Source organism: Symphodus melops (genome assembly GCF_947650265.1).
Source record: "Symphodus melops genome assembly, chromosome: 8".
Classification (NCBI taxonomy): domain Eukaryota; kingdom Metazoa; phylum Chordata; class Actinopteri; order Labriformes; family Labridae; genus Symphodus; species Symphodus melops.
In genome coordinates this window covers 17,125,100-17,147,425 of record NC_136698.1, presented here as the reverse complement: position 1 = coordinate 17,147,425, position 22,326 = coordinate 17,125,100, and the positions used below count along the sequence as shown (strand labels likewise).

General features: G+C 40.3%; 1 protein-coding gene across 1 annotated transcript; it reads right to left on the bottom strand.

Moving 5' to 3' along the window:
* On the bottom strand, positions 1-18,479 carry mier2 (mesoderm induction early response 1, family member 2). Its single transcript, XM_079349897.1, has 12 exons — positions 18,355-18,479; positions 16,928-17,129; positions 14,575-14,688; positions 14,350-14,461; positions 5,797-5,876; positions 5,590-5,659; positions 5,204-5,355; positions 4,915-4,996; positions 3,660-3,754; positions 3,440-3,570; positions 3,214-3,350; positions 1-1,772 (listed from the first exon to the last, which is right to left on the bottom strand). Exons 2-12 carry the CDS (start codon positions 17,072-17,074, stop codon positions 1,321-1,323), a joined length of 1,572 nt encoding a protein of 523 aa, XP_079206023.1. The 5' UTR covers positions 17,075-17,129; positions 18,355-18,479; the 3' UTR covers positions 1-1,320.
* Positions 18,480-22,326: the final 3,847 nt, after the last annotated feature.

Sequence of the window (22,326 nt, the reverse complement as noted above, 5' to 3'; positions counted from 1 at the left end):
TTGATTAAAAATACCTTGGACTTTATTTCAACCATCACTTCTAATATTAGAAATGCATCGCACATAGGTATAATATATATGACATTGTTGTGTCTTTTTTAAAGTTCGGCAGAGGTCCAATTCTGATTCTGAGGTCAGTTAAGGACACATTGGAGAAGAAAATGATATATTTGTTTAATCCATGATGACATGTGTGTTTGTCAAATTCTAAAAACGTCATACATGTACCATGATTGCAAAATTCCATAAGATAACCTTTCACATGATTTTACTCATTCAACAATTAGCTGTGTCCTAATCCGTTAAATGTAAACAATATGTTTTTCTGTCTGGTCTGCTTGTATAAAACCAGTCCATATTAGAAAAACTGACTCATCATTTAATGGACTTGAAGATGATCATGGTTGCTGAATATTTGGGCGCTTAAAGTGAATTACTCATTAACATTATAGTAAGAGTGTGGAAATATATTGACAAAGTGTTGCGCCTGTAATGGTTAACCATCAAAGAAGGAGCAAAAGTAAAAACAACAATGTTCAAATCTTAGTCGTCATAGATGAGGATTTACATTTCTGCTCTTCATATTTATCAAAAAACAATCATGGTGGAAAAAAACACACTTCTGCAAAAAAACATTCCAGACAGGTGGAGTGAGACAAAAAAAATCGAAGTGAATAAACATGGAGGTCTGAGAGGGAAAACAGACTGTTTAGAGGTCATTAAATCATAATAAACACTAAACAATTCTGTAGTCTAAAATCAATCTCTTTACACTGCTGCATTCAAACAAGTCCATATTTGACTCTCTATGGGGAGACCTCAACGAGCTGCAGAGGCATTAAGATCTGAGCATGAAGAAGAACAAACAAAGAAAACGATCACTGGCTCTTGCTGTAAGGATTTTGAAGACACCATGCAGCAATTTAACATTTACATCAAGATAAATACAAAAAACAGGAACAGTGTTGAAGATCATCAGTCCTTGATGCTTCTGGTTTGTTTGCATGGTCACTGCAGCTATTACCACCTTAACTCACCTAGATTTCACAGAAATGTATAACTTACTGCTGGTTAATTGCACTGTTTTGGCAAAGATTGTGGAAATAAACTGGTATTAAACACATTATCAACACGTGTAAGTAGAGAATTAAACAACGGAGAGGAGGTTCAAGTGTCTCAGTTCAAAAGAAGGGGTTCAGACAAACCACACAGGTTCTAGGTCCATTCTTTTTCACAAAGTTAGGTAAATGCACTTCATGTCCTTGACTGTCTAAATTCAGGATTCAGGGCACCACACTGTTTATATTTTCCCATGAGCCTTCACTGTGTGAGAGAGCGGGGATGCTGGACAGGAGAAGGGTGCAACAGGCTGCCAAACACCTGGAAGTGTGATGGGAGGACAGCAGGTGAGGGATGGGAGACAGAAGGCAGGCCAAATTCCAGCTGCATCCCAAATGGGGAGACATTCACACCTCCTGCCTCACCGCAGTCAAGACCATCGGAAACATAAGGTCCCCCCCGCATGTGAAGCTGGTAGAAACATGAGCCTTGGAGGCGAGGGTCGGCGTGGCAGGACAGAGGACTCCCGCAGGACCACGGGGAGTTCTGAGGGGAGGGCTGGGACAGAAGCTGATTTGGAGCTGAGGGACAACAAGTGCCTGAGCCAGGGTGCCGCAGGGGATCCATGGGCGGGACAGAGAAGGGACAGGCCAACAGCTGCTGAGGACATTCGTCTCCACACAGGTCTGACAGACCCATCAACAGCTCACCATCTGCACACGTGTACATGAGAACAGAAGATTACAGACATATTTGATATTTTGTATTACTACACTTGTACCCATATTAACTGACTTTGTTCAGTTCCTCTAAACTACGTAAAATGTGTTCCAGTGATGTGGTATCACAGCCATCACAACTTTCTGTGACACAAATTCTTAACAAGGGGTTTGGTTAAATGTTGGTTACAAAACATTGACTTTGAATTTCGTTTCAGTAGAGACACTATCAGCAGATGTCAAAATAATTATTAAATACACACAACTGTATTTTAAACACATACTAAAGTCAAGAAGACAAATGCTGACTTATTTTGAAATTCTCTTATCTAAATGCAATTACTGCAGAGGATGCTTTATTTCCCTTCACATTAAACTCTGTACCTTTCAACAATAATCAGAGTTCATTATATCCCAATTCACATCACAACATTCATTTTCTGTTTCTAATTCAATCTCTTCTTTTGCCTTCGTTACCTGCAGGCCCAGCCTGCTTTCTGTGGCCTGTCTGGACCGAGTTCATGGCTTTAATAGAAAGCGGGGAGTCCGTCTTCGTCGGGGACGGCCCTCCTCCTCTGGAATGTCCCCAGATGTGCATGCACATAACACAGATACATGAGCATGCAGACAGCCATGCATTAACATGACAAGACAGACACAAAGCAAGAAAGTGGCAGGGAAAACAAAGGAGGTGAGATATAAATATGATTCATCATGGACATGTGATGTCAAAATAAAAGGCAAAGCAGGTAATTAAAATGACACATTTAAACAAAAACTGAAAATAAAGTAACTTTGAGAATGTGTCTGACATGAAATGTGAAAGGTTTATATACAAAAAGATGGGTGAAGGTCCTCGGCTCTTTTTGATTTTAGGCTTATTAAAACCACAAAACATTTCCATGGCAGCCGTTTCCAAAATGCTTTAATATTTCCAAATGGTAGAGCATGATGATAACCTTTCTATCTGCATATAATCATCTGGTGATCGTTAGAATATTTCAGACCATTAACTCTTTAGAGGGCACTCATTAAAATACTTTGAAATTCAAAAATTCAACCTCAGAGTGTTATTGGGGGACATAACAGAACTTTTTTTCCTGTTAAAACATTTTAAAAAAAAAAATTAATTTCATGTAGAAAAATAATCATTGACGAAGTTACTATATTTGGTTCAAACGCACAATAGCAGGATCAGTGACGCAGGGTGATCTCTTCTGATTGGCTGAGTGAGGATCACATGCTCCTCGACCTTACTGAGGTGCAGAAGGATAGCCATATGTAATGTGTACGGAAAATGACCAAAAATAGTCCCTTGCCCTATAAAGGGTTAAAGCTGTATCCCTTGCTTCAACATTGGATTCATTTTTGGAGAGCAGTTATCGGTGTTTTCACCAACATAAGGAGCTTGTAAGTGATGAACTCGAAATGTTACCTTGTTTGTCCAGGTCCAGGTTCGACTGTGGAGGTAATGGGGACTCAAGCTGCCTGGCAGAGCTGTGAGATAACAAGCCAGAAGAATTGTTGCTGCCCTCAAGCTCCCCAACCTCCCCCTCCTGCTCTCCATCCTCCCTGCAACACATAACACGACCACATTTAGCTTAGTGTGGTGCAGCCTGTCTGCAGAATAATATTATCTCTTGTTTTCTAACACTACTTACATGCTGCCTGATTGCAGGTTGTACTTCCTGCGGCTGAGCCTGGTGGCCTGTTGGGTGAAGTACTCATGACGATCGGACTTCTTCCACATGTAGTAATACTCCACGCACTCCCCCACAGAGCGCGTTCGTACCTGAGGAGGAGGAAGAGGAAAACATTCAGCTTGCTTTGAGCAACTATTTCACCAGGACCAGGTTAAACACATCTGCTCTCAATACTCACCTTATTGGCCTGAATGAGGTGGAAGTTTTTCCCGTAAACTCGATAACCCTGCTCAAAGTTCCTACACTCCTGCTCGCTCCAGGCACAAAGCTCTTCTAAAAGGAAGTGAAAAGCAAAAGAGTATATAGGCATCACAACATTAGTTTTGTTATATAGGCCAGGGTTTCCCACACAATAACACTATAACTGTGGTGCTGGAAACAGGGGGGTACAAGAGGAACTTATAAACGGGTGTTGTTAGGGTGATAATGTAAATTGTTGATAGGTGCAGCTGCACGGGTGGATACTGTTATCTGAACAGGTGAGCCTTGTGTAGAGAGCAACCAGGTACGCAAACGATTCAATACAGGGCATTAGGAGGTTCATATTTAACATGAGATCGCTCATAAATCAATGCATTTACAGAGAAGGCACAGCGGACATCTCTTGCTCTCTCCGTCTCCCTGCAGAGCATAAAAACAAGATATAGTCTATGTGGTCAATACTGTAGTCTTTATCTTTTTGTTTTTACTCATTTGAATTTGTCAGTCAGTGTCTCGGTTTGCCCTGTATTTCGTATTGATAAAGCTAGCTGCAGAACAGTCAGTTGAGATGTCTCTCATTTGTCTCCCCCCAATATATTAGTGGGAAATGTTTGTTTAACACCAATCCAAACTACAGCGAACATCTTGGGAGTAGAAGTGAAGCGTCACAGCTGAACAAGAGGTCAAGTAGGTCAAATCAGTGGAATCTTTCTCTTTAGCTGAGTGGAGTCATCCGCTGCTGTTGAATTGAGTGGATAAAATCTGATTTTAAAAAAACATTCCATGGTGTAAATTCAGTCCCTGGACTCAAGTATTAATTTTCACATACAGTATGGGATCGTACCCTGCAGACTATTGAGCTCAACACATGTGTGTGTGTTCATACTCTGCATCTGCAACTTGACTTTATTGATTTTCTGCAACATGTCTCTTCATGAGGGACTGTTTTTTTAAACTAGTGGACAATCAAATGCTTGGCTTTTTTCCCCCAAATAAGATTATAATCCTCTTCTAGTTTGACACTGAATTGGTTCACTCAAACCTCGGGAGTCAAGCAGAGGTACATTAGTTTCCCAGCAGGGAGAGGTTCACTTAAATGGAACACAGTGACAAGTGAAATGTAATTACAAAGAATGATTTATTATTAAAGAAGTGTTGAATCTGTTATGATCACTGTTGTGTTTTTAGTGGACTATGAAGTGGAGGAAAAGGTACAACAGGAAGTTTCTTACCACTAAAAACTTTCACATTGAAGTTCAACCGTCTAAGTGCTTCTTCTGCATTGAAGTTGCATTTCACTAGTTCATACAGGGCCTGTGAATCAAGAGATTGAGAAGGTTAGCCTTCCTTGTTGAAGTAACAGGAGTCGGCAATTGTTACATTTCATTCATTTCACAGAATGCGGTGCCAAAGACTGAACAAGGCAGGTGAATTAAAATGAAGTAACTTAACGATTACGCGTACAGCAACAGCTGACCACAGTGCTGTACAACGCTTTATTGCAATTTAAAGAGACTTCACCTGTTCATTGTCTTGGACAGTGTCTCCTTGTGTTCGTAAGCATGCTGCCCCCCCCTGGCCATGCGATCTCTGTGCATAAAACAAGAACTCCTCCACTTCCTGCATGGGTAGAACACCTGGCTTCCATAGCAACTGGTCCTCGCTGCTGGAGGCTACAGCAACACAGCAATGCAAGGATAATGAGGTGACAAGCAGAGAAAGGAGGCAGGGGGAGAAGGTAGGAGGGCAAGAAAAGTGATTTAGAGTATAACACAAAAAGACAGTGAAGGAGATTCTACACAGAGAGGCTGTAATCACCTGAAATGACCAGGAGCATAAAGCACAAGAGACATAGACTGAAGAGCAGTTTGCTCTACCTGTAATGAATGAACGCGTCAGCTGCTTACCTCTGTCCTGGTAGGCATATGGGCACAGTGGAGGGATTTTTGCTTGGTACATGGAGCCCACCATGATTTCCTGAGAAAAAAAAAACAGTCTGTAATGGAATCTACAATATAATTAATTAGAGTGTCTAACTTTGATTCAGACTGAAGCTGTGCGCGTGTTTCGAAAAGAGAAATACACGATGTATGTGATCGTCCTTAGTGGTCTACCTTGTGCTCTTCACTGGAGGGAATAGAGGCATCGTCAGAGTCTTCATCTGATGAGCTGACTAATTTGTCTTTGTCTCCACCTGAGAGACAAAACGTCAGAGAGGAGGATGAGGATATCATTTAAAAAAAAAAAAAAAAGTACATTAAAACATTTGATCAAATGCAATCTTCAAATGGTCTCTTTCTACTATAGTTTCCAACTCTCAAAAAAATAATTTTTTTAAAGTGAAATATGTAAACGCTAACAAGATTCAAAACAAAGCAAGTAGCTCTGAAATTACAGATAGGATGAATACAGTCAAAGCAACTATCACAAAGAGATCGGTCTGGGGTGGGGGGAGATACCTGCAGCTGCACTATTTGAAGGCTGTATATTGCAGGTAGGGACATGCATCAAAAATGAGGTTTAATTCATTGAAGAGTTTGTTGCAACATTGTTAATACAGAGCAGAAGAACAAGAAACTGCCAGAAAGAGAGTACCAAAGCCTACTGTGAAAGTGTTGAGGAAAGCTTAACCAGCTAAAAAGAGTAGAGATGTCCCGATCCGATAAATCGGTCCGATATCAGCCAGAAAACGAATACCGGATTTTAAATCACCCTGCATCTAAAATCTCTGATATAAATACAAATATCATGTTGACGGTTAAAATTTATGTAACCAACTGGTTAATAATAGACGAGGCAGTTGTTCTGTTCAGTTGTTGCTGACTATTGTTCTCTGTTTGAGTAACATCACTTGATCAAGCCTTTTCTAACTTTCCACACTACAAAATAACTAATAAAAGTATTTATGATTTGTGCTGATATCGGATCGGTATCATCCAATACTCAAGGCTGCAATGTCGGTGTCATATCGGAAGTGAAAAAGTTGTATCGGGACATCCCTAAAAAAGAACAAGCTAAGTTTGCTTATCTTATCAGAAAGATGAAAGAATCGGGGCGCCGGTGGCACAGCGGCAGCACGCGCCCCATATAGCGAGGCTTTGTTCCTCGCGCGGGCGGCCCGGGTTCGCGTCCGGCCTGTGGCTCATTTCCCACATGTCTCTCCCCGCTCTCTCCCTGTTTCCGACTCTATCCACTGTCCTTCACTATCAATAAAGGCATAAAGGCCAAAAATAAACCTTTAAAAAAAAAAAAAAAAAAAAGAAAGATGAAAGAATCGATGCTTTAATGGAGGATGACTGTAATGCTGCAGAAGTGAATGTTAACATGACCACTGATATCACAAATGTGCACATTGAATTCTGTGCAGCCAATGATGCAGTTAGAGTGGAAATGACTGGCGAAGAAGTTCTTCATGATCAGAAGCAGTGGTGTGAGCACAAATGTCTACCAAAACTTTGGTGGAGAATGTGAAAAGGTGGTTGAAAAAGGTTCAGCAACAGGCAGATGAGGCTAAAATAATGGATGCTGTGGTAGAACCTACAGATAGTGCCTCAACGATATCATGAGTCAAACACAGTAGTGTATCACAAAAAAGCTGATCTGTTTCTAGTGCTTCTACAACTGCATCTTCTGCTCGACTTAAAGTAGAAGCTGAATGGGAAACTCTGGTAACACGTGCTGAAGCATTGAAAAAGAAACTTCAAAGAAAAGAGGAATGGGAGTTCACAGCTGTTGCTGCAGCGAGTGCAAAACTGGAAGTACAAACTGTGAAAGAGCGAGCTGATAGCAGGTTTCCAAGGATGGAATGACTTCATACCCAAATGCTGCAAGCCATCTTAGGGAAAGCAACATTGGAGCAGTGCAGTAGGCCAGATGTAGCACAGTGAATCAGGCCTCAACATAGCTCAGAAAGAGATGGCAGACGTCATCAACTGAACGCTAAGTCTAGCAAAAAGTCCAGCAGAAGACAAAACAAAGTTGCTGATATTACAGATTTGCTAAATCCCATGGAGCGACAAAACGAGATGACTGAGCTTTTAGTGATACAACAGAAAGTCTCCACTCTCCCACCTGTGAACGTCCCAAGCAGAGACCCCCTGGAGTTTGGTTTCTTCATGAAAGCATTTCAGCATAGGATTAAGGAAAGGACATACAGCAACTGGGACAGGTTGCATTTCTTTGAGCAGTTCACCAGCGGCAGACCAAAGATTCTCGTTTGGACTTGTTCACATATGCATCCTGACCGAGGCTATGTAGAAGCATAGAAACTATTGAACAAATGTTTGGGAAATGAATATATGATTGCTTCTGCTTACATTAAAAGACGATTGAAATGGCCTGTTATTAGATCAGAAGAGGAAGAAGCGCTCACAGAGTTTGCAACGAGTTGCTGTATTACAGTGGACAGCATGGACTGTATTGAAGAAATTGATAGCCCTACTAATATGAGAGCAAATCATTGCCAAGTTTCCCCATCAAGTTACAAGATAAGTTGAGGGGAGTTGCTTGTGACATTCAGGAGAGGTCCGGAAGGAGAGCCAGGTTCAGTGATCTGGTCAGCTCTGTGGACAAGCAGGCAGAAATTGCTTCTCATCCGTTGTTTGGCAACATGCAAGAGCACACCTCACCAAGTGATCGAAACAAAGCCAATGAAGTGCTTAAAGAGCAAAGGAAAATAAGAACATTTTTCGCAAAAGATGTCCAACCTGTTTAAAAGCACACAGACCAATCAAAAAAGCATAAGGAAAGTACTAGCAGCACAAGTGAGAAACAGTGTCGGTCACAGAACAGGGCATAACCTGGATTTCTGCAAGTTCATCGAGCAAAAGTCACACAAGGAAAGCTTGAATTTCTAAAATCAAAGAGTTTGTGATCTGGATGTTTGTCATCGGGGCATTTGAGAAAAAGGCTGTGAGCAAAGGCTCATTTTTCAAACATATTCTCTGAAACATCCCACTATTCTGTACTTCTGATTTGGATTAAACAAAGAGGAGTTAGCTCCCTCTGTTGGTGAAAGCAGGAACGTCAAGCAACCAGTTTTAAATTATTCTCTCACAACAGAATGTAAAACTTTTGGTTGTACAGGGATCCAGCCTCTGCAATGTCTATTGTTCCAGTGTTAGTCAGATATGTCAGGAGCAATATAATAGTCTAATCATATGTATTTCTAGATCCGCAATGCTGAAACCTTTTGATGAGAAACCTTAAAATAACAGGAAAAAAAGGCCAACAATATGCTCCGCACCATGGAAAAGGAAGGATCAGTCGGCACACATGCTGTTAAGGGGCTCGAGGTCAGCAGGTTGGGTTACAACCATTTCTTAGAACTTTACCAAATGTTCTCACAAGCAGAGATTCCAATAAAAAGAGAAAACATTCCAAAACAGAGTGATGTGGACAGATGGCTATATTTGAGAGAAGTCCAGCTCAAGCACATTGATACAGGAACAGGTTTGTTAATAGGAACAAACGTACCAAAATCCCTTGTGCCATGGAGGGTTATCAGCAGTGAAGGTGTGGATCCATATGCTAATATGTTAAGACTGTCCTAGGCTGGAAAATCATCAGACCACTGCTTAGAGGAGGCACCATTTATAAAGAAGACTCTGAATAGACAAAAGCCTCGTTTCCACACAGCAGTACGGATCGGTGTAGTTTGGTATGGTTTGGTACAGCCTGATCCCGTTTGTGTTTCCACAACCACCCGTGCCCTATTTGGTAGGCGCTGTGTAAGCCGGATGCCGATAGCCACGTCAGCTACGTAATAGCGTCACATGACAGCAGCTAACCACTAACAGCTAACTGCTAAATTCAACAAAGGAGAAAAACGTGACACAAACAAAACCAACGCCGCAGTTCATCTCCTTTGTCACTGACATGTGGCTCTTTATAACAAAACTCAATCAAGCATTATTTCAGTGACGGCTGTGTGCCGCGAGGAGAAATAAACAGACGTAAACAATCGGCTGTGTATTTAAATGGCAAGGTTGTGTTTACCGTTGTCTCACAGGAAGTGACGATTCTTTTAACCAATCAACGGACTGCCATGTTTAGCTCGACCTTTTAGGGTCGGCTAGATATTCTTGGCACACCAACGGAAGGGTCCCAATGCAAGGGTCCCAAAAAGACGGTACGGGTCGGTTATTTGGGAATCTATCCCGGGATTAGTCTATGGAAACGCTGCAAAATGCGTGCTGTACCGAGACAAACCGAACCGCTCGGTGGAAACTGGGCTAAAAGTAACAGTAAATAGGACCTCAGTGAAGCTGGAGGACCTCATTCAACAGAAAATGAAGTTTGACTTCCCCGAGCAGCAGCTGACTGAGAAGTTGGAAATGCCTGGTGAAGACAGACAATCATGGACTCAACTGCCATTATAGCATTGGCCTTCCTTTAAAGACTGTGCTATTTCAGTACAGAGGGCAGAAAGCCTGCAAAGAAAGTTGTTGATAAACAAAGAGTTACATCAGGATACTTATCAAGGTGCTGACAAGGTTCAGACAAAAGCCAATTGCCTTATGTCTGATACCGAAGTCATGTTTCACCAGGTCAGGGTTCCTGCTGAAGACACTGATATGCTGAGGTTTCTGTGGTGGCCAAAGGGAGACCTCAATCTGGAACTGAAAGAATACAGAGTGGTCGTTCAGTTATTTGGTGCAACCTTGTCGCCCAGCTGTGCGAATTATGCACTATGAATCTGGTCTGAGGACAACCATTTAGGATTCAGCTCAGAGGAAAAAAAAAACACTGTCCTGAGGAACTTTTACGTAGACTGACTCAAGTCTGTCTGCACTGAAGAACAGACAGTTTCGCTCATTCAGGACGAGTGGATTTCTGATAGTAGAGCTGTGCTTGCATCAGTACATGAGGACGGTAGAGCCAAGGAATGATCACCTCCCTATTGAAAGAGCTTTAGGGGTTCAGTGGTGTGTGGAGTCGGACACGAAAGTTCAGTCGTTATGCAGAACAAGTCACTTGCAAGAAGAGGAGTACTTTCAATGGTAAGCACTATCTATGATCTACTAGGGGATTTTGGCTCCACTCATCCTCGTGAAGCAGATACTGCAGGAGCTCTGGAGAGCAAAACATGCATGGGCTAATAGCATGCAAGACGCTCTGGCTCAACAGTGGCAGTGGGTTACAGCTTACATCTCTTCGCCAGTTTCAAAGTAGAGAGATGTGTGAAGCCAGTCGACTTTGGTGAGACCACTGCAGCTCAATCTCACCGCTTTGCTGACACAAGTGAGAAGGGGTATGACACAGCCACATATTTAGTCTTAAAAATCTATCAAAACCAGTGCATTGGCAAGGCTAGGGTCACACCACTGACACCAGTTCCTATACTACCACGTCTAGAGCTCACTGCTACACTTGTAGCTACAAAGATGGACTCAACAATGAGAGCTGAATTGGAACTGACACTAGAAAAATCTTCTTTTTGGTCTGATAGTACAGCAATCATTAATTACCTTAAGAACAGGCCAACCAGACACTGCACATTTATTGCCAATTGAGTTTCTGAAATTGGAGATAAGTCAGACGTTTCTCAGCGGAGATACGTCAATACTTCAGCCTACCCAGAGGACTGCTTTCAGAAGTCTTACTGTGGCCTTTCTTAAAGCAAAGACCTGGATAAATGGTCCAGACTTCCATAGGGCATAGTGAAACTCCTTGCTCAAAAGAGAAAAGACTTTACAGTATCACTCAAGACTGGAAAGCTGGACAAATAAAGCCAGACGTAATGCTGCAGAAGCAGAGTTTGAGATTGTTTTCGTCATTCAAAAAGAGAGATTCCAAAAAATAAGTTGCCATGTTACAAGAAGGAAAAATAATGGCAAACGCTAACCCTCTTTATCGGCTGTCACCAATTTTTCAAGACGGCATATTACGTGTGGGTGGCAGGTTAAATAACTCAGCCATGAATGAGGAGTTGAAACACAGTGCAATCTTAGCAAAAGATAAACACAATCTCTCACATCTCTCATTCTTAGATCTGTCCATGAGAACCTGGGACACTGCGGCAGGAATAACGCTTTATGAAAAGTACGACAGAAGATCTGGATATTAAGATCACTTTTGGCCGTTCGAAAAATTCTACCACGATGTGTAACCTGCAAACTCCTGCTAGGAAAAACAAGTCAAGTGGGCTGATCTCCGAAGTGAAAGACTCAAACCCAATGAGCCACTGTTCACAAGTGTTGGTGTGGATTGTTTTCATCCCTACTCTTTTCTCCATCTACATGCTCCACGTCAGCAGCATCATCAGCAGGTATAGGTTATCCTATCATTGCTATGCTGATGACACACAGATGTACATAAAAAATATCCCCACTTCTTCTTCTTCCCCCCCTGCCAACATCCACACTGACCACCTGCCTGGAGGAGATACAAAGCTCAACTTTCTCCAATTAAACCCCCCTTTCCACTTCTGTCACCAACCTGGGTGTTAAAATGAACCAGCAGCTCAACTATGACACCCACATCAATCACCTCCGAAAGACCGTACTCGCCACCTCCAAAACATTGCCAAACTCCGCCCTTCACTTACTCTGGTAGATGCAGAGAAGCTCGTCCACGCCTTTGTCTCTGCGTAAACACAAAAACATTGCCCCCCATCATCAACTCCCTTCACTGGCTCCCTGTCAAACTCAGAATTGAGTATAAGGTCTCCCTCCTCACCCGTCTGTGCATCCATGGATCTGCCCCTCCCTTACCTCCAGGAGGTCCTCACCCCCCAGACTGCACCCTCCGTTCAACATCCACACACGCCATCAAACCACCTACAACTAAGCTACGCACCATAGGGCCTTTTCTCCTGCTCCAAGACTGTGGAACGCCCTCCCTGACCACCTGAAGGCCCCACAGACTACAGCTACTTTAAAACAAAGCCTTAAGACTCATCTTTTTACAACAGCCTTCTGCTCATTTCTTTTTGTTTTATATTTTTTAACAATCATTTTAAACACTGTAGCACTGTAAAGTGCTCTAGAAATAAAGTGTATTATGAGTTGTATTTACTGGAGTTACAAGAGAGAAAAAAAGAACTATTGTTGTGGATGATATAGTCCTCATTGCAGATGAATCTTCCCCATGAAATACTTAGGGGATGCGTTGAGTTATCCAGACACTTCATGAATCGCAGAGGACAAGTTCGCCAGGCAAAGGTGAAACCGGCATAAATGTTCTTGACAGTGATATGTAGTTTTTTTGTCATACTGTTTTGAAGCTGATTGTAACATGGCTCTTCTGAATATGTGAAGACACAATTGCTTTGTAGATCATGAGAACAATTAGGGGCCAGACTGTTTGATCCAAAGAGGAGATGTGTGATAAAGAGTTTTTGCTTTTGAATCATATTTAAATATTGTGCGTTTATGGCAGATCTGAATAATTACATACGCTACATTTACATGTGATACATGCTAATATGCTAATACTAATTGATCCTGCTGTCGCAAAACGCAGCTAATTGGTGTAAAATGCTCAGACAAGAAGGCATTCAAGCAATTTTACTTTTAAGCAAATTCAAGGGGTTTTCTTGTTTTAAACGAGTGACCTCTATAGGAGCTGTGCATTTATTTTGTAACCTGCGATTTTGAGGAATAAATGTTGTTTGTTTGTTTAATTTTAAATCTGCCTCATTTCATTATTGGATTACTTGGAAGTTTGTCTTTTGGAAAGCACGAGTCAGAAACTTCAAGTCCTGCAAGAAATGGCAAGAGGACTTTTTAATTACAATGCCTTTACACACACTTTTCTGTGCATACAGAAATAGTCAATATTCTTCTGATGGACTTGATTGCTTAAAAAGGTCACTTAGAGACATCCTTCACAATCAAACATCTGTCTTATTAGTGATTTTTGTGGAGTTCTTTTTACTCAAAAGCAAATTCAATCTTGTGTGTTGGCAATTTTGATGATATAGTGAGGTATATAGGGATTATATCGTGTGGACTTTGTTCCAACTCTATAATGAAAACATCTCAAGGAGTATCTGAAATATTTAATTTAGGAATAGGTGATGGACAAGGGGTCAAATTAAGCTGGTGCAGATAAATAAAATGCAACATATTTGAGAAACCATGTGTTCAATCAATGCCTCCATGATTTTAAAGGATACTAAGCAGCAAACCCATCAAACTGATCATGTTCTATGGATTCGGCACAAATACTGTAGCTCTGTTTAAATTGAATCCCCATTTGTGAAAAGCTGTTTAATCTAAGACGCCTTTTCAGTTCAGAAATACTTGAGTTTCTTTGACATCCTTAAAGATTAGACATACAAGGCAGGGATAAAAGTGCCATGAATTACAAAGAAAGTAGACAAATCAAAGCTTTCTGTACGCAACAAGCTCCAGTCTCAGCAAAGCACTGATTTGAAATCAAACAATAAGATAGTGTTTAACTGAAAACAAAGTCTCAAGGTAAGTCCTCTATCAATCAGAAAAGGACCATAGTGTGCATACTTAAGTGTTGTTTTACTGGAATAATAGATAAACTTTTAAAAAGTTTGATGTGGACATAGCAATTCCATTGGACAAACCAGATGCACTGATTTGAGTGTTTTAGAACATTTGCTAATTTGCAACACTTGTCCACAGGTGGTGAATGTCAGGTTCATGTAAATGTCATGTTCTTATATGTTAGCATGATCTTTGTGTGTGTACCTTGGAGGCGGCAGAGCAGATCTGAGGCGTTTGAGGTGACCGAGGGGGTGAGATCATCAGCTGATGATTCTTCTTCCTCCTCCCCGGGAAAGAGATCCTCAGTTATCTGATCCTGTACAACGAACAAACATATATTTATAGAACAGAACAACACAGCTCGAAGTCACAAAAAAAGCTGAATGCAAGAATAAATACAAATTGCCCGTTGTTTATGATGAATCTCACCTTGTCCAGTGTCATGTTTGGCAGGCTGGCAGCCATGGGACACGTCTTCTTCTCTAGATCTGAGACTGTGTAGCCGTACAGAGCCAGCAACTCCTCTAAAGGAAGCTCACTGGCCTACAGACGGAGAGATACAGCGGGAGACAGTGACAGGTGGAGGGAGATGTTTGGGTTACTTTCACAATTCTTTAAATGGCTTTTCTCTAGACAGCTGTCAGTTCAAAGATCTCAAGGACAAATCTTTCAATGTGAAATAGCAAATATTTCCAAATTAAAACACTTCAAAAGGAATAGACAAGTGCTACTTCAGTTTTCTCCCAGATTAATTCAATTAAAAAAAACTGTAAAACTGTAAGTGTGTTGTGATCAATGCTGCTTAAAACAAAACCATCACTTTGAAGTTTCTGGAATGAAATAAAAATAACACTATCTTTTTTGCTTTGCATTTAGTGACTCTTGCATAGATTTATAAAGTAACTATACATCTGTTAACTTTTATCACTAACAAAACAATGTTGTGTTTGCTTATCACTCCAACTAAATGTTTATGGACAAAAGGAGGACAGTGACTGTGGAGGGCCGAGGTGTAGATTAAGCTTTATTGTGTCTAAGTGCAGCTCCTGCTTACTACAAGCTGTGACATAAAGCTTCATAAAGCCTTGACTTCATGTTGTGTTATAAATAATAGAAAGAAAAGGTACAGCGTAGGATAGTCAGGTAACCCACTAAAGAAGGAACAAATCCTAAAATCAGCAGTTCTTAAGGGCCCTTCCACTTGTGCTACTGGCGCACCATAATGACTGGGAGAGGAAAGACTTCCCTTACATATGATTGTACAGATTCATATTAAATATTTGAATGCATTTCAATGCCGGAAAATAAAGTTTACCCTTCAAAAAATACAATAATAATGGGGTGCTGGTGGTGCGCCCTCCATGTATTGAGGCTGTAGTCCTTCAAGTGGACGGCCCATACTCGAATCCAACCTGTGGCTCCTTTCCTTCATGTCATTCCCCACTCTCTCTCTCCCTGATTTCCAACTATATACACCGTCTTATCTCTCCAATAAAGGCAGAAAACTCAAAAAAATAAAATCTTCAGAAATTAAATCTTTTTTTTGTTTTCCTTAGAGCACAGGTAAAATCAAGAATCTAAGGGGGGTTACATGTGAAGAACAGGGATTCCACTTTAACTCAGGTAGAAGTTGGCAAACCTCTAAAAGAAGTATGTCCACCCTTCCCTCATTCTCTCACCAGCAGTGACTGACACACACTGCTTGCAAGAGCCACGTCAATTTTCAAAGCCAAGCTGTGAAAACATTTCCTTAGACTGACAAATCCTAGAAAAACAATATAAGGAAAAACAGGAGATAGTACTGAATAATCCTGCCTCGTCTGATTGTCTCTATTTTGTCTTAAAAAGCACATGCAAACCTTTTCCGTTGACGAAAGCAAATAAAAACTCAGCAAACTTATCCATTAACGATACGAGAGGTCTCTCCCTCCCAGCTAATGGTCATGAAAACTGGGGGGTTTTTAAATAGAAGATACCTGAAGGCGTTCCGAGAAGAGGTTGTCGTAAAAAAAAAAAAACAACAGGATTAGACTATTACTTTTATCAAACATTATTTTAAAATTGGCAATAAGGGCAGCTTGTCAGTACAAAGGCCTATAAGCGAAGTATTCAGGTGAACAAAAGGCTGTCTATATATCGTAAATGTTTCAAAGAAACATCATGAGCAAGGTCTTTAAAAGTTGAAAATATAGTCAGCTGTAAGAAGGGGAAACTGTTTTTTAACTTCTGATATTAACAGGCCCAGCCAAGATTAGAATCCCAGCACTGCACCTTATCTCACTTTAACACATTTTCATTGAATCACAAGTTGTATAACAACGTGTGCTTAGGTTATTGCTAAATGTTGACACCATTCTGCTTTTGTCCATGCTCAATGGTCTTTGGTCAAACACGACACCAAAATCACCAATACAGATTTAGACTGGTCCATCTTGTTTCCATATTATGACTTAAATTGTACCATCCAAGACACATTTGCATGCTTTTCTGTTTGTATTCACACAGAAATCTGCATGGGGTGGGGAAGGATTTTTATTCCCTTTTTTTTTTTTTTCCCAAATAATGTTTGCCACTCTTTTAAACTTTACACTAAGAATGAATAAAAAAAAGTCAGCATATTAAGTTATCATGTTAATTACTTGTTAAATGAGTAATTTAAATCAAAAGAAGATATTTTCAATCGTAAGACTAAGACTACTCTGACTTTGGGTGTGCATATAATGTTGGGTCTCTAGATGTTTACAAAATATCTAATATTATGTGTATTAATATGAAAACTAACTTTTATGTTTGCAGATACAGCTGTACTTGAGCGAACAGTGTGGGACTGTGTTGCCATCTTTATGGGGGGAAAGTCTGCCTCCAACTCCTCTAAGGCCTGTTGAAACTTCTGCTTCTCCTGCTGATGGCCTCCATCTCTGTTCCTCATCCAGTCTCCTCTAGGCCACGACCTCCTCACTTATCTTCAGGGGCCTCTCGCCAACCTACACAAAAAGACATCCAGCATCCTTATTAAAAACAACATTACTTTAAGTCGTGTAAAGAAACAGCAAGGGGTGTATAACAACGGATACATATTCCTCTGTGCATCTGTGAAGCAAGGGCAGAAATGTACACACAAAACACACAAGGGCTCAGATAGCGGCTGATCCTGTGGCTCATCCCATTACAAATCAGCTGACTCTTGGCTCTGAGGCCGCCCTTTTTCGACCTAGAAGACCTGCTGCAGGGACAAAACTGTCAATTCAAAAGGGGGTCATACATGGATTGTCAGTGACACTTAAAAATGTCTTACTTTATAGATTATTTGACTCTCCACCAGATAGAGCCACAACTTACGTCATTTTTGTTTGTGCTTTCATACATTTTAAAATAAAAGCAGAGCAAAGTACAGGTTTAATGAGAATTAAAGTATATTTGTCTTCTATAAAAACGCTTTTTAAAAAATAAAAATAAAACAAGATCCAGTCAAAAGATTTAGCGTGGCGCATGATTAAGGTGTGCAAGTTAAGACCACATTTACAGGTGAAAAAAGTTATTTTAGTAGACAACAGGACAGGCTGTACTCGGTTTACACCGAGTACTGACACTGGTTGAACTATACTATAAGGCTGACAACAGCTTGACTGGGAAAATAAGTTATTAAAGTTAGATAAAACCCCAATCATTAATGCAACGTGCCTCTCCCAACCCATCGGGCGCTGTCTGTCTGACCAGGGGCGCTTTCCTGTGACTTGGTGCTGAACGTCTCTTCCTCTGCTCGGCTCACTACGAGAAGCAAGAAGGAAATAACTAGTTCTCATTTTTTCCGAAAGAGTTTTGCCGCCGCCGAGTCGTGACATCTCGAACTTTTAAAAAAAAAAACTCAATTCACTTCGTCGCCGGGACACACCTGAAATAATTCAGCACCACTGTATAAAACCCCACCGGGCTCTCTTTTGTCTCCCGCAGCTTTACTACACGGGCAGAAGAGGGAATGGCTCTTTAAAGCCAAGAACGCGGATAGACGAGGCGATACGCTGGAGACGTTCTCCATTTCTCCCTCCGCTTCCCTGTTCAAATGCCCCGTAGTAGCCCTCTTTCAGGTGGTGTTCAACGGCGAGTGAAACCATCGACAGCCATGAGTACCTTCCGGAGTGACACTAGTCTTAAATACGGTACAGTTTCTTATCATTCGGGTCATTACATTCCTCGTTTTCGCTCACTTACCTCCGCCATTCCGTTTCTGCGCAACTGACTATTGCCCGGATGTTGTAGGTCTGCTGCTCTCTGCACAGCTCCGTTTATTGCCGCAACGACTCAGCAACAGCGACTGTGCTTCACTTTTAGGTGCGGAGTTAAACATGTATTGTTAATTTCCAAGTCATTTATTCTCATCTGTATGGATCTGCTGCTGGCATTAAAACAAATCTCTCGATATTTTAAAATATGTTTTTAAAGTTAGCTCTCACTTTCGGAATACATTTCTAAATTCGGTTTCCATATTAAAATCTGTTTGTTTGTTTGTTTTCTTAAAAAAACCGTTGGCTAATATTGTACTTAAAGTTCGTAGGCCATTTAACATTTTCTCTCGAAGTTGAAATGCTAATTAACCTCAAACTTGTTGTCATTGAATAATGTTGAAATTAAAGCTAAATGTTACTATGCAATAAGCCTACATGTATATGTGGCGAATGGGGGCTGCAGGCTCGTGCTGCAGGCTTTATGTGAAATGGGGAAGGAACAGGACGGAAAAATAGAAAAAGATGAAAGACTGTCCTCATCCTATGACAGCTATCAGGGGACACCCGAGGCAAAGTTAATGCATGTCGACCACACGTGACCCAGTTCGACCACAACACGCAAACAGATCATATGATGATGACTCACAAAATATACCCCACTTAGAAACAGTATAGGCTTATGCAGACCAAAATAGTTTCACGTCAATTATATAAAATAAAAATAAAATAGTACATGACATTTACTTCAAATATGAAACATCATTTTTGAAGTTTCCATATCCATTAACATGCACATTGATTTACACTTGAGTCAAGTGTACTTACAGGTCAAGTGAATGAATTACATATTAAGGAGTTTAGTAAAGTAAAGAAAACATCACACTGATCTTATTAACAACATCAGGATCTTATTTAATAAATACTTCTTTTAGTCCTTTTGTAGATAATAGCTACAGACCTTTCTTAAAAGTAAAACAAGTTGTGTATGTACGTTCTTTACATTTGATTTTCTGCTACTTATTTTAAAGTATAAATATTAACATAAATTTTGCTCACTCATAAATTCCGATTACACAAACTTAATTAGTCCTTGAAATAACTTCACATGGTTTTCAAAACATTCCCTTATCCTCTTAAGGATGATATAGTTGTTATAATGCTTATTTTTTTGTACTTCACTTAAGTGTTTACTATTAAGAATAGACATTGCACAAAGGGGGAGTTGACCCCTTTCAAAAACAGGCTATTGTAAAATGTCCAGTCACAAGGCCTATTTTCCAACCTTCCAGTTGTCAACATCACCTCAGCCACTGGGTGTCAAAAGTTTTGCAGAGAAAAGAACTTGGTTCAACAAAAGGCTTAGCACACAAAGCAAACAGGACAAAGCACATTTAGTTGTTTAGAGTGCATACCTGCAAGCTGTGGCTTTTCTAACTGTGTCAGGTTTGGTCTATTCACCAGCCTAGAAAAATGAATGAGTTTCATGAAAGGTATGTTACGTGTGTTTACAATTTAATTATTGGTCATTTTGAAGGCGACCGATCTGAATTGCTTCCATTCGTAGGTGCAATAAGTTGTGTAGAGGTTTAGTCGGTTGAGTTGCTTGATGTCGCATACTGCACAGTAAGCATCAGCACTAAAGAAAAGCAGGACATATTGTACAAAACAACACACAAAACCTGTAGTAGAAATCACTTCAGAGCCACACAATTGTTACAATGTGAATTCAACAGGTATACTGACATGAGAGTGGAGAGACAAATACAGATGTTTTAAAAAAAACTAGAAACACATCTATCTATCTATCTATCTATCTATCTATCTATCTATCTATCTGTATATAAGGAGTTCATTAACAGTCGGCCCCTCCCTCATAAAGAGACCTCTCCTCTTTTTATTACCCCCAGTGAAAGGGTTTTAGTAGGCTCATACAAGAAAAGACAGACCTTAGTATCTCCTGTTTCTTTGGGGTCTTTTACCATGTGTTTGTTTTGTTTTTCAACAGGAAAAGAACTGTTCACAAAAAAGTACAACTGACTGTGTTTGTGTGGTATGTACTGTGTTTGTTTTTTTCAAGAGCTGAAAGAGTGTACACATGCGTCACTTTGTTTTATTACAGGCCACACATGTAGTTTTTGTTGTTGTTGTTGTTGCATGTTTAACAATATACCAAAACAAAAATATTGACAAGAAGACAAAGGGCTTACAAAGAAGGGTGCATGATGTGGGGTTTTTTTTTTTTGCAAAAGAGGTACGAATAGATTAAAATGTCAATTTCGTTATTTTCTTTTATAATCTTTTGTAATTGCAGACTAAAAGGGAATGTTTAAAAAATGAGTAGCAGTGCTTTTGTTGTTAAGAACTGCCCTAAAATATATTTCTTAATTGCTGTCACATCCCCGGGTTAAGTTTCTGTTTATTTCTGTTTCCCTCATGTATTATGTCCTGTGCTTGTGTTTTACTTGTTACTTACTTTGTGTCTCGTTTCAGGTCTGTTGGCTGCATGCCCTTTCCCCAGTGTTTCCCAGTCTGCTGATAACCTGATGTGTCTCACCTGTGTCTTGTTAACTCCACCCCTGTTCAGTATTTAATGTCTGCCTTCCCCTCATTCTGTGCCATTTCGTCTTGTCTTATTGGAGCAGTGTTACTAGCACTTTTTGTCTAGCCTTCTGAATCTGAACCAGCTTTGTTTTCTGACCCCGATTTCTGCCTGCCGTTTTGTACTTTTGCCGGGACGATCTGATCACCGTGTACCAAACCCTGATTGTGAATAAACGGACTGTGATTCTGCTTTTACCCTGAGTCGTGCGCTTGAGTCATTTGTCTGGTCGTGCTAATTGCAATTTATTTGAAAAGGGTATGGGAAAAAAGTAATAGTTGAATAGAAAAGAAAACTAACTTACTGTACAGTACTTTTTAAAGTAGTGTGCAAAGGGTTACTCTGTTCCACCACCACCTTTTAAACGTGCATTTTATTTGCTCTCCTCTCCATTCAGTCCTTCCTCATACTGAAATGAAGGAGACTTCAGAACATCTGCAGATCCAGGAGGGGGTTTGGCTTGTTAACCTGTTAGATGCTGCAATTAATAAAACAGTGTGCAGACCTCAGCTCACATTAGGTATGGTTCCAGCATAAACTCCATATGAAATAAAGAAATAATTATAATTCTGCCATGAGCTATCCTATAGGTATTTGTTTGTAGGGAATGTGTGAATGCATGGGGTGGCGAGTGTGCCGAAATAGTAATCACCTTCCCAATATGCAAAGATAAACAAATAAGATGACATTCCCACTCCAGATATTTGCCTATGTTGAAGGACTTCTCTATGTGTACTAGTTGGAAAAAGGATTGACCTTTTCCCGGATCCACCAATGACTGATCTCTGATCTTGTCAAGGAGTTACCATGGCAACCACTGTGCTGTCACCAAGAGTGCATTATACTGAAAATTCCTCCCTAACCATAAAAATACAGAATAAAGATTCCTTATGATCACTGTTAATGACTCACGTATGTGAAATCTTTTCAGTGATAGCAAATGTTGTTGGAGCTTGAAGCTTGATTTGATGTAATGTTCTGTACTACAATAGAGTTAATTATACCAGTCAATAATAATTACAGGCAATGGAATGCAGAATGTGTTTTTCAAGTAATTAAATGTTGCTTTTAAGATTTTATGTAGAGCAACATTGAGAGAAACATGTCAGCATTGTCTTCACAGACTTCAAGAGAATGTGAAATACACTTATCAGTTGCAGATGTGTTTGTTTTATTTCCACAATGACAACTAAGCCAAATCATTTTATTTATTTAGTCTATTATGAAACAACATCTAATATAGTTCCTTATTTGACCAACTAATTGAAAAATAAAAGAAGGAAGGACATATTTCCTCATTCCTCTGTTACTTCATGGGATTGACAGTGAATTTTCTGTGTTGGCTGTCTGGCAAGAAAT